General features: G+C 50.1%; 5 protein-coding genes across 5 annotated transcripts; 3 read left to right on the forward strand and 2 right to left on the reverse strand.

Annotated features, from left to right (window-relative positions):
• Window positions 1-3,024: 3,024 nt before the first annotated feature.
• Window positions 3,025-6,228, forward strand: BDP55DRAFT_622771 (uncharacterized protein). Its single transcript, XM_060571376.1, has 5 exons — window positions 3,025-4,120; window positions 4,181-4,599; window positions 4,647-4,789; window positions 4,848-5,313; window positions 5,369-6,228. The coding sequence occupies exons 1-5, from the start codon at window positions 3,171-3,173 to the stop codon at window positions 5,731-5,733; spliced, it is 2,343 nt and encodes a 780-aa protein (XP_060422654.1). The 5' UTR covers window positions 3,025-3,170; the 3' UTR covers window positions 5,734-6,228.
• A 581-nt stretch (window positions 6,229-6,809) lies between these two features.
• BDP55DRAFT_698679 (cyclopentanone monooxygenase) lies at window positions 6,810-8,504 on the reverse strand (the record flags this gene model as incomplete). The annotated part of the gene is made up of 3 exons (XM_060577801.1): window positions 6,810-7,129; window position 7,184; window positions 7,251-8,504. 3 exons carry the CDS (start codon window positions 8,502-8,504, stop codon window positions 6,810-6,812), a joined length of 1,575 nt encoding a protein of 524 aa, XP_060422655.1.
• A 1,205-nt stretch (window positions 8,505-9,709) lies between these two features.
• On the reverse strand, window positions 9,710-10,177 carry BDP55DRAFT_638302 (uncharacterized protein; the record flags this gene model as incomplete). Its single annotated transcript, XM_060573095.1, has 1 exon — window positions 9,710-10,177. The coding sequence occupies one exon, from the start codon at window positions 10,175-10,177 to the stop codon at window positions 9,710-9,712; it is 468 nt and encodes a 155-aa protein (XP_060422656.1).
• A 999-nt stretch (window positions 10,178-11,176) lies between these two features.
• Window positions 11,177-12,788, forward strand: BDP55DRAFT_773675 (uncharacterized protein). Its single transcript, XM_060581185.1, has 2 exons — window positions 11,177-11,540; window positions 11,669-12,788. Exons 1-2 carry the CDS (start codon window positions 11,266-11,268, stop codon window positions 12,324-12,326), a joined length of 933 nt encoding a protein of 310 aa, XP_060422657.1. The 5' UTR covers window positions 11,177-11,265; the 3' UTR covers window positions 12,327-12,788.
• Window positions 12,789-13,036: 248 nt separating this feature from the next.
• Window positions 13,037-14,872, forward strand: BDP55DRAFT_773676 (15-hydroxyprostaglandin dehydrogenase). The gene is made up of 8 exons (XM_060581186.1): window positions 13,037-13,388; window positions 13,446-13,675; window positions 13,741-13,776; window positions 13,833-13,870; window positions 13,935-14,017; window positions 14,071-14,112; window positions 14,171-14,259; window positions 14,322-14,872. The coding sequence occupies exons 1-8, from the start codon at window positions 13,350-13,352 to the stop codon at window positions 14,554-14,556; spliced, it is 792 nt and encodes a 263-aa protein (XP_060422658.1). The 5' UTR covers window positions 13,037-13,349; the 3' UTR covers window positions 14,557-14,872.
• Window positions 14,873-14,911: the final 39 nt, after the last annotated feature.

The raw sequence follows: 14,911 nt of genomic DNA on the forward strand, positions 1-14,911 counted from the left end.
CCGCGAGGCAAATGCTAGAAGGCAAGTCAACGAAGCCATTGCTACGCGCAATGGGCCCGACGTGAGCCTCAACCTCGACATGCCCCTGAATTCGGAGGTACGGGTATGGAGGGAAACCACAAAGCAATGGACAGGCCCATACAAGTTAGTCTCAATTGACGAACGATCTTGTGTCGTCGCGAGAGATCGAGACCAACCACTGGAGGTGTCGATCACTGCGGTACGACCGTACCACGTCGACCCCAGCGGAGTGATTTCCAACCCACAAGAAGAAGAAGAGCCAGGGGAACCACCTCAACAAAGCGATGAGGGACAACCAAGCGATGAGGGGCAGGAAACCATCCTCGACGAGATCATCGTCGCAGCACCCTCAGACGATGAGGCAGAAGAAGAACCAGTACCCCCACCGCAAGCAAGACGCCGAGGAAGACCCCGAAAAGCACCTCAACGGCAATTCATGTCTGACACCAAGGCTACTGCTGTCTTCTACACGGCCAAGGAGAAAGCAGACTTCGCGATGGCGGTCAAGCTAAGGGAACAAGGGATAATCACAACTGCAGGACGACCGTACGAAGGCTCCGACCTCATCGAAGCCGACACACTGCGCGATCGAGGGGTCTACAGATTCATCACCTACGACCCAGAGAAGCACGCGAACCTCCGCATCTTCAAGTCGCGAATGGTCCGCGAGATCAAAGGAAAGGGGACAAATCAGCCGTACGAGAAATCAAGGCATGTGATACAAGGCTACGGCGACGTCGAGAAGGCGGCACTGCTCACGCAGTCGCCGACAGTTCAGCGCTGCAGCCAACGACTAATGATGGCATTGATGGCATCACTACGGCAAAGAGGATACCGGATCTGGAGTCGTGATATCACCCAGGCATACACCCAATCGGCGACAAGGCTCACGAGGAAGATATTGGCTTACCTACCAAGGGAGATGGCAAGCAAATACCCGGACGACACGATTATCGAAGTGCTGAAGCCACTCTACGGCCTCGCAGAGTCAGGCACTCACTGGTGGGCAACATACCACGATTTCCACATCGACAAGCTCTCGATGATTACATCGACGTACGATCCTTGCCTCCTAGTTTCCGCGCATGCAGACGATCCATTTGGAATCGTCGGAATGCAGACCGACGACACATTAGGGCTTTCTGATGCGGCCTTCATGGAGAAGGAGGACAAGGAGCTGGAGAAGGCAAAGTTTACCGCCAAGCCAAAAGAGATCCTCACAGAGGACACACCACTTGCGTTCAACGGCGGGATCCTCACGATCGAGGGCGAGAATGTCGTCTTCCGACAGAAGGGGCAAGGCGAGAAGATCACCCTCATCGACCCAAGGGCAACCGACTGCCAGAAGCGGTACAAAGCAGAGCTCGCACGAGGAGCTTACATCGCAAGCATCTGTCAGCCAGAGGCCACTTTCGACTGCGCGAGGGCAGCGCAGGCCACTTCGCCGACGGAACGCGACTTCGACGCCCTCAACCGACGGCTACAGTGGCAGCAAGTGAACCTCGATAGGGGGCTCGTGTACCAACCCATCGACCTGAGGGAGGCGAAGCTCTACGTGTTCGTCGACGGCTCATTCGCGAATAATGACGACCTCACATCGCAATTGGGATATGTGATAATCCTTGCCAACGAGGCAATGGGAGAGGAGAACTTCACGATCCGCGGTAATGTCATCCACTACTCGTCGACGAAGAGCAAAAGGGTCACACGAAGTGTACTCGCCTCAGAGGTCTACGGCATGGTTAACGGCGTCGACATCGCACACGCGATCTCAACGACGCTGAAGAGGATTACCGATCGACTTGACATCCCCACGATACCGACAATCGTCTGTACCGATTCGTACTCGCTGTATGAGTGCCTCGTCAAACTGGGCACCACGAAGGAGAAGAGGCTGATGATAGACATCATGGCCCTCCGGCAATCGTATGAGCGCCGCGAGATCCTCGAGATCCGTTGGATCAACGGGGACGATAATCTGGCGGATGCTTTCACGAAGGCAACGCCCAACAAGGGGCTCGAGCACTTCGTCGGCGAAGGAAGGGCGACGATACGGATGGAGGGATGGGTAACCCGCAAGGAGCAGAAGAAGGAGGAAAAGGGGGCAGCCTCGGCGAAGGAGCCCGAGATCGAATTACACTTCCAACCGCCGTAGTTGGGCGATGAAAGAGAGAGATAGTCAGTGTCGGATTGGAAGTCCAATTCGACCTCGAGGCAAGGGGCCCGCGCAGGGGCCACTTACAGACCATACTTACGAGATCTACGGTCTACCCAACCTCCGGTTAGAACCTCCTTTTTACACCTTACGCAGAAGTTAAATATATATAGATTTTGACCTCTTCGTCACCCACGGTTCGAACCATCCCTGTGATAGGAATACCAACACCATCATTGGTACTATGATACACCAGCCATGTTCACCCTATAAACCCGGCAAATGTAAGTGTAGATAGGAAATGATAGGAATTGGGGTTCTCGTAAAATTCAGATAAATTTGAAATTGCCTGATTATCCATTTTTGATGCATTCTCAAGACGTTAATTTGACTTGAGTGATTTTCAACGAAGCTGCATTACCCCTGTCATTTCGATGAGCTTGTAATCTGGCCCCTTGTCTTGACGGACCAATCTATATCTTCCGTAGTTTTCCCTTAAGCTGAATTGGGTTTATCGTTGACAATATGTTAGGATTCGCAAATGCCCGATCCTAATTAACGGAATATCATCGTCGCAGTTTTGGATGGCTAAGAAGAAGTCGGTCCTTCTCAGCCTCTCGATGATGTCCCTGACCTTTCCTATCAATTGGGCGAGACGGTACACTAACTTGAGGGCAACCAGCAGTGCATGCTGATACTTGCGGGACTTGACAGCTGGATTAACCATGATTCGTCAGTGATGCGATAAGCATCCGCACAAGGTTGGTGGCAAGAGAGACGCCCCCTCCTTTAACTTTCCTGCAGGTGACAGCCTGCTCCGATGACTAAATTGATCTTCGCATTTCCATCTACAGTTTCGAGTATGCTGTTTTGCGTCCGTACCCGTTTGTTGCTCCGAGACAGACCACAGTGTTACATATGTGTTGACCCTGATCGTGAGGTCGCGCCGAATAAAAGTCGAACAATTTAAACACACGACCCGAACGATCGAAGAATGACGCAGGGAAGAAGCCTCAACGACTACAAGGTGGCATGGATCTGTCCGCTTGAGGTGGACCAGATCGCAGCGATGGAAATGTTGGACAAGGAGCACCCACCACTAGCAAAGTCCCCAACAGACCATAATGTATACAGCCTCGGGAGCATCGACGGCCACAATGTCGTTATCGCAGGTTTGCACCAGCCTGGCAACAGCCCCGCGGCTACGGTAGTGACACAGATGAGAATGACGTTTCCCAACTTACGCTTTGGTTTGTTGGTTGGCGTTGGCGGTGGGGTTCCCGTCAAGACGGATCAGGGGCCGATCCGGCTAGGCCATGTGGTTGTCAGCAAGCCTGCGGGTGGATATTCTGGCGCTTTGCAGTACGATCACGGGAAAGCGAAAGAAGGGCACTTTGAGCGGACGGGTGCCTTGGCGCCACCACCGGCACTTCTGCTTAGCGCTGCACAAGCTCTAGCGGTACAGCGGGATAGGTCAGAGTTCGATCCAGTGCAGCAGAGCCTTTATCGAATCAAGACAGACCGCCCTCGCCTTCGACGATTCCAGTATCCCGGGGAGCAAAACGATTATCACTATCCATCAGATTACGTACACCAGCGCGAAGGAGAACCTTGTGCAACGGTCTGCGACCCATTGAAGCGTTTGGTCAGACCAGTTAACGACGACGATAACTTCGTTATAGTACACAGGGGAAATATCGCCTCTGGAGAGTTAGTGGTAAAGAACGCAGAGCTGAGAGACACGCTGGCCCAGCAACATGGGCTCCTGTGCTTTGAGACGGAAGCTGCGGGGGTAATTGCCGACTTTCCGTGCCTCGTCGTGCGCGGTATCTCGAATTATTGCGATTCGCACAAGAACGACGACTGGCATGGGTATGCAGCAGCTGTGGCAGCAGCGTATGCTCGACAACTCTTCTTCCACCTGCCCGTGGACGAAGTGCAACGGTACGAAGAATTCCAAAATCGGGAACATAGGTCATGAGGCTTGGTAGCTAATATCAGCAGAATACCGTCTAGGAGCCCCTTCCATGATGAGTCGCGACAATCGAGTTCAACTGAACTAAACTTTCGTAGACGAGATATGTCACAGTTAGCTTTAGCTGAACCAGGAAGCGATGGAAGTACGAGTCGTCAAGCACCATCGCTGCCTGCCAGAAAACTTACTGCACATGCCCCACAACAACCGGCCCAGGAACGGGGCATGCAAATGCTTGGACAGAGAGTCCGAAACGGAGATACTGTTTCCGCCTACGGTGCCGCGCAAGATATGACATTCTCAATACCTCGGAAGCCAGTCAATAAGTCTGAGAAGAGAGTGTTGATTGCTGTTTTTGGCATGACAGGAACAGGGAAAACTTCCTTGATAAAAACACTTGCTGGTGAAGCGGCAAGCCAGCTTCGCATCGGGCATGGCTTAGAGTCTTGTAAGCATTTCCCCCCTATCCCTTCTACTTTGACTGAAACATATCAGGCACCCGGGATATCGAGACGGTCGATTTCTCACTTGACGGTCATAAAGTCACACTTGTTGACACTCCCGGGTTCGATGACTCGGAGAGGAGTGACACTGATATTCTGAAACTCATAGCCGCTTGGCTACAGGATTCTTACAAAGTACGTTCCCGGCAAGACTTTAGAGAAAATCTCAAGGGGTTTCAATTGACCTTGATAGAATGAAACGCTGTTATCGGGGTTGATCTATGTCCACCGAATCTCGGATGTACGAATGTCAGGCTCCTCACGAAAAAATATGCGAATGTTCGACAAGCTTTGCGGAGCTGATCACATGTCCAAAGTGTGTTTGATGACTACTATGTGGGATAAGGTCACGCTTCAAGACGGATTATCAAAAGAAAACGATCTCAAAAGTTCGAATTACTGGGGTCCGATGATTGACAGTGGGTGTTCCGTCAAACGACAAGATAGAGGATTAGAATTGGTGCGAGATGTGGTACGCGGGATGTTGAACGAGAAGCCAACGGCCGTCAAATTGCAAGAGGAAATGATGGTCGCGGGCAAGAACCTTGTCGAGACAGATGCTGGGATGGCCGTGGACGAGGAGATCCGCAGATTGGAAAGGAAGCATGCAGAAGATCTGGAAGACTTGAGAATACAGATGAGGGAGGCCAACGAGCAAAGTAAGTGGGGGTTCTTTCCAAAACCAAATCCGCTTTATTACTCACTCAGAATTAGGGAACATGGAGCTTCAAGCTCAACTCCAAGAGGAGTATGCTCAAACTATTTCCAAACTACAAAAGCGAGCCAAGGAACGAGAAGAGCTCAACAATGCGCACATAGCTGATCTCCAGCGCCGTTATCAGGACGCATCGCATGAGAATGAGAGACAGCAAGACGAGCTCCGCTTTACTACTGCGAGAGAACGCCGCATCATGGTCGAAAAACTGCTCGAGCAGCCTCATAGTTTTTCGGAAAGACCGGAGCACTTCGGAGTGGCGCCTATTGCAAGAGAGCCGCAGGATTCACTGCGAATTTCGGGAGGAAGGCAATGCTTCGCTAACTTGATAGTGGAGGATGACTACGAACAACGGCCACGTTGACGAGAAGCCGGAGAAGGCCACGATCCGCCAAACACCGTGATGGCGAGGCGTAATTCTGCACCATTACAGTCGAACGGAGGAACTACCGTAGCCGAGACGAAGACACGTCGGGAAAAGTATCATGGACGAGAGTACAAGACGTTTCCATGCTAGGTTCCGAGAACCTTCGGAAGCTCAGGATGCGGACGACCTTTTGATGTTGTTAATCCGGTAGCAGGGAAAATTCAATGTTGCTATTGTAAGAAGAGCTGGACAATCTGGGGAGCAGGAAATCGAAGGATCAGACATTAGTTGCCAATCCCGCACGAACATAGCATTTCATGCTTCTCTTGTCACAGAATTGGAACCACATCATTTACGTGTGGATCATGAACATGCGGTCTTGGAACACAGGTCAAGTCTAATGCCATGTCAGTTTATGCTCTAAGAATTGAAGCAGCGCGAGAATGACAATAATGAGTACTCGACACGTACAAAGAGTCTCATGTATCTGAACATCATGATCAAGTGGATTTACCCTAGTTGCCGCACTCATGTGGGCTGGTCAAATCACCAACTAGCCAGACTAATCGCATTTGACGCCTAAATACGTCTCTAAATAATGGTCTGCAATCCATGAGGTGCCATGTGTGTTAGTTGCACCTAGGCGTGGTTACCCCTATTTTCTCGTAATAGACGCCTTGTGTTGGTATCCCTATCACAGGGATTGATTCGAACCGTGGGTGACGAAGAGGTCAAACCCGATATATACTTAACTTCTGCGTAAAGGTGTAAAAGGGAGGTTCCAACCGTAGGTTGGGCAAACCGTGGATCTCGTAAGTACGGTCTGTATGTGGCCCCTGCGCGGGCCCCTTGCCTCGAGGTCGAATTGGACTTCCAATCCGACACCTTGTTCTTGTTCAGGGGATGTATCCTTTCGACGTCATCTTAACTTTATTGCTTGTGGGTGACTAAAGGACTCGCCCAAATACTTTTATGTTGAGTCTGGCAAATTTGAAACTAAGCAACACTGAAAATCAGATTTATAGGAGCAGGCATTTGCCCACATGCTAAGAGACTATCGTCAAACCTTTTCTCTACTCATTAAGTACAACATTAAATCCCTCTAAAGTTGCTAGTGCCTCTCGGCATTCCTCCTGGTACTTCTTAACCCCTACTAAATACATCAGTTGCTCTCTCTTTTTGCCAGGTATGTTGGCCCCGTTGTACCATGAGTCGGTCAAGGGCATCAAAGTTCTGTCATTGGCGTCTTGGATTGCTTGCTTCCACTTCTCCTCGGCACCTCGCTGGGCTTCAATGGACTTCACACCCTCGTTCTGAAGCTTCTGAAGAAGTCCAGCAATCATGTCAACCTGAACCTCAATAAAAGGGGGCCCGTTGCTGAATGCCGTGGGTACTAAAATGACATGTTAAAGATAATAGCACAAACTTGATTCTTGTGATGACCCACCCTGAGGTCCGTAGACCATGAACAAGTTGGGACATCCACTGGAGCAGAGGCCCAGGTGGGTTTAAACCCCATTTTTCCATCGGTCTGCAAAGGTTATGCCATCCCTCCCTTGAAAGTTCATTTTCGTCAGGCTTCCTGTCATGGCGTCAAAGCCCGTCGCCATCACAATTGTATCGAATTCGAGCTCGGATCCATCTTCGCATGTAATCCCCTTGTCCGTGAACTCTCTTATCGGATTAGCCTTCAGATCGACGATGCTAACAGTGTCTCGATCGAGATACTCATAATAGTCTTGTTCGAGACTGCTCCTCTTCGTCCCAAATGCGAAAGACGCTTTCTCAGGCACAAGAAATGCGGCCTTGGCTGGATTCTTAACTCTTGGGCGGGTCTTTCTTGCCCCAAACTCATACATGAGCCTGTTGGGCTTCTCATCAACGAGAAAGTCTCGGTAATTTGATTGCTTGAAGTTGAAACAACCACGATTCCAAAGTTCTTCCCAAAGCTCTTCTCGTTCCGCATCACTCAAGTCGAGAACGGACCCAGGCTGCATGTCGTATCCGAGACTCGAATGGCTATTCCGGCAATATTCAAACATCCTGCGGTAGGTAGACTTGCTTATCTCCTGCTCGAGGTCGCTCAAAGGACGCTGAACCATGGGAAGTGAGATACTGGCGGTGCGAATATAGACTGTCAGATGCTCTGCCACCTTTGAGACCTCTTGAGTACACTGTACGGTCGTTGCACCTGAGCCAATAATGGCCACTCGTTTGTCCTTGACTTTCGCATCAGCTGGCCAGCGGGTTGAGTAGATAAGCTGACCTTTGAATTCGTCTAGATTCCGGAAATTGGGATAGTGTGGCTTGAAACAACTGCCAGTAGCACAGACTAGATACTTGCAAACGGCATTGTGGCCGTTCTCAGTCGTAACCGTCCATTCGCCGGAGTCCTCGATGTAGCTTGCTCGGTTGACGACAGCCTTATAGGTGATGTTTCTAGACAGATCCAGTGTCTTTTCAACGTGGTTGAAATAACCCCTTAACTCTTCCCCGCTCGGAAATCTCTCAGACCAATTCCACTTGCGCCAGACCTCAGGGATGGAGAACTGGTAAAACGGCATTTCCGAGTCGACGCGGGCTCTGGGGTAGGTGTTCCAATGCCAGACTTCCCCCAAAGCAGACCCCGCCTCGTATACATGGACATTGAAGCCGAGCTTACGAAGCTTGTAGAGGCTGTAGCATCCACCACAGCCAGCACCGATGATGAGAACATCCAGCGTTTTCGCACGGCCGGTTTCGTTACTCTGGAGAGGCGGAGATGTCATGTTGATTGAACAGGGCGAAGAGGTTTGTAATTGGTGGGTTTAAGTTTGGTATGCAGCGCTATTGATATTTGAAAGTGACCTGTAACGCGACTCAACTTTTCGCTGCTGTAAATATATGGGGGTTACAGCAGTTGAGCATTCTCAAAATCTAGACAACAAGTGGGAAGACCTGCTTGACTCCAAAAGCCTGCTGTAGTTCAGACACAATCCCGCCGGCTCGGTCAAGTAGTCGAGGGATCGGATGCCTTTGGTTGGGGGGATTCCCCGAGCTTATCAAACATTTTGACTGACAAAGCTTGCCAAATTTCTCTAAGCCAAGAGTCCTCGGTAACTGCTGAGCCCATACAATTGGCCTGAAGTTGTGTGTTACCTCTGGCCTGTCGCTCACGTTGGGCTCGAGGACTCCGGAATGTAGTTTGGACAGGATTCGTACAGCTAAACATAATGTATTATAGGAAACTTCAATCAAATGTCTACTGGGTTGACAGAGCTTTTGCAGACCACGGGCGTCGTTACTTAACCACCGTGTTACTGAGACGCAGGAGATCTCTACCAGGTGATCTGTTCGTGTGTTAGCATATGAGATAAGATTGAACCTAGTTGGCATGAGCGATAAATAAAGTTGACTGAAGTAAACATTTGCTGCCCAGCTGTTCTGTAGACTCTGTCAAATATAGGGCGAGTGGGTGGCAGATTGACCTCATTGTGCCGGGTGTCTTCGATGCTTTCCAGTTCACTAAATTCCTAATTTACAATGAAGGCACTAGTTTGCTGTTCTCGCTTTGACTGCCCCTCCCAGAGACTCGACGGGGAGAGAACTGCATGTTGACCCACGAAGACTTCACTTCGCTTTGCAGCCAAGATGACCACGCTGGAACACCACCAAAGTAGAAAAGAATATCCGCAGGCTTGCCAGGCATATTCGCTCCGACGAACCACGCCCCATGTGTCTCAGAGTCCTTGGAAGTGAGCAGACCCGCGAAAACCTCCCTAAGATGTGCGTACCACATGACCGCTGCCTCCTTCCTGACGTCGATTTTGGAAAAGCCATTCTGCCGCATATAACGAATGGTCTCGCCAATCCATCTCAACTGGATTTCCACTACTACTGGCATATTCCCAAAAGGCACGTGGGGCCCACATACCGAGAACATGTTGGGGAATCCGGGAATCAGTGTACCAGCAAAGGTATCAACTTTGGTAGCCTAGAATTCCTTTAGCGATCTTCCTTGAGACCCTCTAACATCTATCTCGCTGAGAGCGCCAGTGCCGGCGTCAAACCCAAGAGCAAAGATCACCATGTCAACCTCATACTCCCCTGAACCGTTGATGACACCGTTCTCATAAAGATCGATCTTATCCGAGCTGATGTCAACCAGCTGGACATTAGGTCTGTTGAAGGTTTCGTAGTAGAAGTGTCCAAAAAAGGGACGCTTAGTGATGAAGGGGTACTTGGGACACAGAAGTTCCGCCGTTTCCGGGTCTTGGACAACAGCACGAATCTTCTGACGGAGGTATTCCGAGGCAATATCGTTGCTTTTTTGATTGGTTAAGACGTCGTCGAACGTCTCGAACTGGAAATGGAAGCCGCCACACTCCCAACCTCTATCAAGGAGCTGGCTGATCTCAGTAGGGTTATGGAAGTCTCCGGCTCCTTTCCCCGATGGTGTCATTGCAAGTCCAAAAGGGTGGTTGGTGGCTTGATCCCATACGGTATCACATCGTTGCTTGATTTATGTGGCTTGGTTTTCATCGATGTCATGGTTTCGTCCAGGAAGAACGAAGTTTGGCGTCCGTTGAAAAACGGTTAGCTGCTTGGTAACAGGAGCAATTTTCGGGATGATTTGAACACCCGTGGCTCCCGTGCCGATCACAGCAGTACGCTTGCCGGCAAAGGATACCTTGTCTTTGGGCCATCGAGCCGATTGGTATCACTCGCCCTTGAACAATTTGAGTCCTGGGAAGGGCGGGGCCTTGATGGTTGACAGTGGACCGGTCGCTGGTACAAAAAAGCGGCAAGTGGTTGATGAGCCGTCGCTCGCCGCAATGGTCCACTTGTTACTCTCTTCGTCGTAATGTGCCGAAAGAACTCTCGTATTGAATTAGATCTGCTTTCGCAGTTCAAAATGGTCTATTGCTGAAAGTCAGTGACGCAGTCTTGCATAGACAACAGATAAGACTGACCAACAACGCGGCCCAGGTATTGCTCAACTTCTTTCTGACCAGGATAACCGGTGCGGTATTCCCATTCTTCCTTGGCACCGGGATCGAAATTCATCGTGTATACCCATGCTTCGCTGTCGGTGCGAGCACCAGGATAGCGGTTCCAGTACCAAACGCCTCCTACATCAGATCCACCCTCAAAGCACTTTACAGTAAAGCCGGACTGCAATAGCTCCCAAAGCGATCAGATGCCGCCGAATCCTGCACCAATCACGATGGCATCGTAGTCAACGTTTTAGTTGGTGCCATGACTGACTATTGTGTAGATGAGATTGACTGATGTGGTTACTCTAAAGACAATGGGACAGGATTGTTGGGAACATCGTATCTCGACTTGATTAAGGGTGTTTCCTCTGTTACATCAGCATTTATTGTTGTCACCCAGACTTCTTCGCCAGAGAGAATGGTGTTAAAGTAAGGTCCGGCGCCAGCCCCGAGGCCCGAGGGCTCGGCATTCTTATGCCATACTCCCCACACACTATTCCGGCAACGTGATCAAATTGGGCAAACCCTGGACTCAGTAATTTTAATCTAATTAATGAGAGTAATCAAGTTTTGGGAGCCTACTTGTTCTACACAAAATCTGGTTCAACTGGCTACAATGTCAGAGTTCATATATATCTGGGCACTCACCCAGTGGAACGAGCCGCTTCAAAAGCTGCGCCAACCCGTGCCAACTCCGAGCGGAACTGAAGTCCTTCTGACCTTCACACTGCTGAAGGAATCTACGACGCGGGCGGAGGGAAGCGCCTCTACGTCAAAGATCGCGGCATCCAGCTGCCTGTCGCTCTGGGCCATGAAGTATTCCGAGAGGTAACTGGTCTAGGGATAGATGCAGCCTCCATCTTAATCGGCTCCCGCCAAATTGTGTACCCTTGGCTTGGTTGCGGCTCCTGTACGCGCTGCATACAGGAAGAGGATGACCTGTGCGGTGCGCAAAGGGGCCTTGGGACATTTCGACATGGAGGATCTGCCGAGTACGTCCTGGTTCCGCACCCCAAATACTTGGTCGACCTGGGAGATCTTGACCCTGCTGTGGCGTGCACCTTTGGCTGCTCAGGAATCACCACTCTCAGTGCGGTGAGCAAGGTTCTACCCTTGCCTACGGATGAGCCAGTCCTCCTCATCGGAGCAGGAGGCCTAGGTCTCGCGGCTATAGCCGTGCTGAAGGCATTCGGACACAAGTCAATCATCGCCACAGATGTTGCCGACGAGAAGCTGGATGCAGCCACCGCCGCCGCGGCCACGAAGACGGTCAATATCTCCGGGCCCTCGGCGACTGAAGACATTCTCGCGGCAATCAACGGGCCCGTGATCGCCGTGATCGATTTCGTCAATAGCTCAATCACGGCAAATCTGGCCAACGGCATAATTGCAAAGGGGGCCAAATGGCTTCAGGTTGGCGTCATGGGAGGCTCAATTGAGTTCTCCCTTGTGGCCAACATCTTTAAAGGCTTGACCATCTTCTCAAACATCACTGGAAACCTGGAACACTTTCGACAAGTCGTTCAGCTGGCTAAAGAAGGCAAGCTTAGCCCCGTTCCGGTTCAGACGATGGACTGGAATTCGGCAAATGAAATACTAGTAGAAGTGTCGTAATTTCTGCATTGGCATTTATGTGACGAGATTTGGGTCGTATTCCAGTGACATCGGTTCGCGACTAGAGGCAGGTTGACCAGAAAACCGTTGTTGACGACCAGAAAACGTATGTAGACACAATCTCTAGTGGCAAACGAACTTGTCTCGTGTTAGTAGTTTGTTGAGCAAGTTTGTTCCTTGGTCAATCTGCAGCGTATCTTTTGTCCTTTCAAAAGGGTGTAATGGATTATATCCACCTCAGGTAGCTTCGGAATGGACAGACCCTTTTTTCTTGGCAATAGGTGCTTCAGACTCTTTGGGCGACCAATACATGCAATTTACACCTGAGGTTGAGCAAGCCTTCCAAGAAATAGAAAGGCACGGTTAGTGCGTCTTGACTCTTCGGGTGTGTTCTAAGAAGCGCAAAAAGAGAAGAAGACCGAATCGTAGGCAAGATTGGGATACGTGTACCTTTCACTGATTTGTGGCATTCCATCGACGCCGGAATGCACAAAGCCCAAAGGAGGCCGTTGAAGGGCCTATTTGACCCACATCTTACAAGACATCGACCGCATGTTTGGAGGGGAAATCACTCGGTACTCCTCGGCCATTGGTCCCAAGACCAATGATTACAAGATGCATGTCAGCACACGATGGGGTAATTCCAATCACCGTTAAATTCTACAGTGGCATGATATGCCGATGGCCAACCAACATGTCACAACGCCAGACACTGCGGCAATCTGACCTGGCCGAGGGGCAAACAGACACCCTGGCCCATGTTATGATTTTCTTGGAACAGGCAATTTGGCAACTCGGCAACCCACTGTGCCTCCAAACAATTCCGGCTTTATCCCTATTAAAGGGCCATTCAATGTGCTTAGAAGCGAAACCTGTGCTCGTTGAGGCCGTGAACATCAAAGTTGTCCTCAAGATTGGGAAAGCTGAGAAACACCCCAACTTGAAGAAACCTGTTTCCTAAACAACCCCCTTTTCATAACTCTTAGTACTTCGTACTCGTCACATCTGGGTAGAAATCACGCAATGACATCAGGTTCCGTTGCAATCATCACTGGAGCCTGCGTACGTTGTTTTCTGGCCCGTATTGTCTTCTTTGCTGTAACTGCTAAATTCTCTTAGTCAGGCATTGGCGAAGCATTCACCCTAGACCTGGTCAGCAAAGGCTGGCGAATCGCCATGTTTGATATCAAGCCCAATGCGGACCTTGTTACAAAGCTTGAAGACGCCGTCACATTCTACCAGGTCGATGTCGCGGATTACGAGAGTCAGGCGAAATGCTTCCAGGAAACATGGGACAAATTTGGCCGACTCGATCTGGTCTGCACTAATGCTGGTATCTTTGACCAAAGGTAAGTTGACCTGAGCGGAAAATCTTCATCGTGTAGACGTGATGAGCTTATACTTCTTTCGCCAGCTCACTGTACATTTTGAATCATCGACACTCCGATACGTGAGCTTCTTAAACTTTCTTCCTGTGTTCATTTCATCTCACAACTCATCATCTAGCATCCCACCAAAGCCAAATCTCAAGTGCAGATATCAATGTAAAGGGGGTTTACTACGGAACCCAGCTGGCGATTCATTTTATGAGAAAGAACAAGGTACCAGGCGGAACGATTGTGGCCACTGCGAGCGCTGCTAGCCTTTATCCCCATCGAGGCTTCCCGGAATACAGCGGCAGCAAGGCAGCGGTAAGTGCGTCCCAGATCTCGGGTCCTTGAAGAACTACTGACACTGCCATTAGGTCTGGCAATTTGTCCGTGCCAGTGCTCAAATTCTGCGGATGGTAGGTGAAATGGCTCTTTCACGATCTCACATGCATCATCTACTCACGATTCTATCAGAAGGAAAACATCCGCATCAACTGCATTCGTCCTGGATCAATCGCAACCCCACTGATGCCCGCAGCAATGGCCGCGGCCGCAGGATCAAGGTCAGTGCCAATGCTGTAGATTTAGGCCGCGTTCGTGTGACTAACAACAACAACAACAACAGCATCACCCCAATGTCCACTGTCATTAGCGCCATGAACAGAATCATCACGGACGAGTCGCTATCAGGAGAGGCTCTCGAATGCTCAGTTGACAAGGTTCTCCTGACTCCTGACCCTGAGCCTCTGAACGGAGAGACGTCTACACGCGCTTGTTTCGTCTGGGATCCAATTTTCCATCAGATCCACCATGAGCCGTCAGGACTGCCGGACGCTGCCGATCCCGTGCAAACAAAATGACCTCCAATTACCTTATATATAAGGGGTCTGGGGTGTTTGCGAAGGTTGGAGTAGCATGATGTTTGGACGCAAGACTATGTTAGATTATGATTCGCTCGCTATATGACTCTGTGAATAAATCTCCCGCACAGCGAAGCGTGCTATCTGGCTGCCATATACATGTATTTAGCTTATGTATTCAACGTATTTGTCAAGTGACTTCCCTTCCGGTTGAGTTAAAAGCTCTTTCTCATCGTTCGGAGGTAATGCTTGCTTCTCACTCACAAGTGGTTCCATGGTAAATCATGTCACTGGCAATCTGATGGTTCAAAGCCAATCCTTTTCATCTTATTCTTGAGCAGAAAATCGATTAAAA

This window comes from Colletotrichum godetiae (genome assembly GCF_030913485.1).
Source record: "Colletotrichum godetiae strain CBS 193.32 chromosome Unknown BDP55scaffold_82, whole genome shotgun sequence".
In the NCBI taxonomy this organism is placed as follows: Eukaryota; Fungi; Ascomycota; class Sordariomycetes; order Glomerellales; family Glomerellaceae; genus Colletotrichum; species Colletotrichum godetiae.

What these genes read in the sequence shown, in the direction of transcription:
- BDP55DRAFT_773675 (XM_060581185.1), top strand. Translation starts at nt 11,266, where the DNA reads ATGAGAGTAATCAAGTTTTGGGAGCCTACTTGTTCTACACAAAATCTG. An exon ending in GCCATGAAGTATTCCGAGAG is followed by an intron (nt 11,541 to 11,668) that starts GTAACTGGTCTA and finishes CGGTGCGCAAAG; the next exon opens with GGGCCTTGGGACATTTCGAC.
- BDP55DRAFT_773676 (XM_060581186.1), top strand. Translation starts at nt 13,350, where the DNA reads ATGACATCAGGTTCCGTTGCAATCATCACTGGAGCCTGC. An exon ending in CAATCATCACTGGAGCCTGC is followed by an intron (nt 13,389 to 13,445) that starts GTACGTTGTTTT and finishes AAATTCTCTTAG; the next exon opens with TCAGGCATTGGCGAAGCATT. An exon ending in AATCATCGACACTCCGATAC is followed by an intron (nt 13,777 to 13,832) that starts GTGAGCTTCTTA and finishes CTCATCATCTAG; the next exon opens with CATCCCACCAAAGCCAAATC.
- BDP55DRAFT_622771 (XM_060571376.1), top strand. Translation starts at nt 3,171, where the DNA reads ATGACGCAGGGAAGAAGCCTCAACGACTACAAGGTGGCATGGATCTGT. An exon ending in CGGGCATGGCTTAGAGTCTT is followed by an intron (nt 4,600 to 4,646) that starts GTAAGCATTTCC and finishes GAAACATATCAG; the next exon opens with GCACCCGGGATATCGAGACG. An exon ending in GGCTACAGGATTCTTACAAA is followed by an intron (nt 4,790 to 4,847) that starts GTACGTTCCCGG and finishes TGACCTTGATAG; the next exon opens with AATGAAACGCTGTTATCGGG.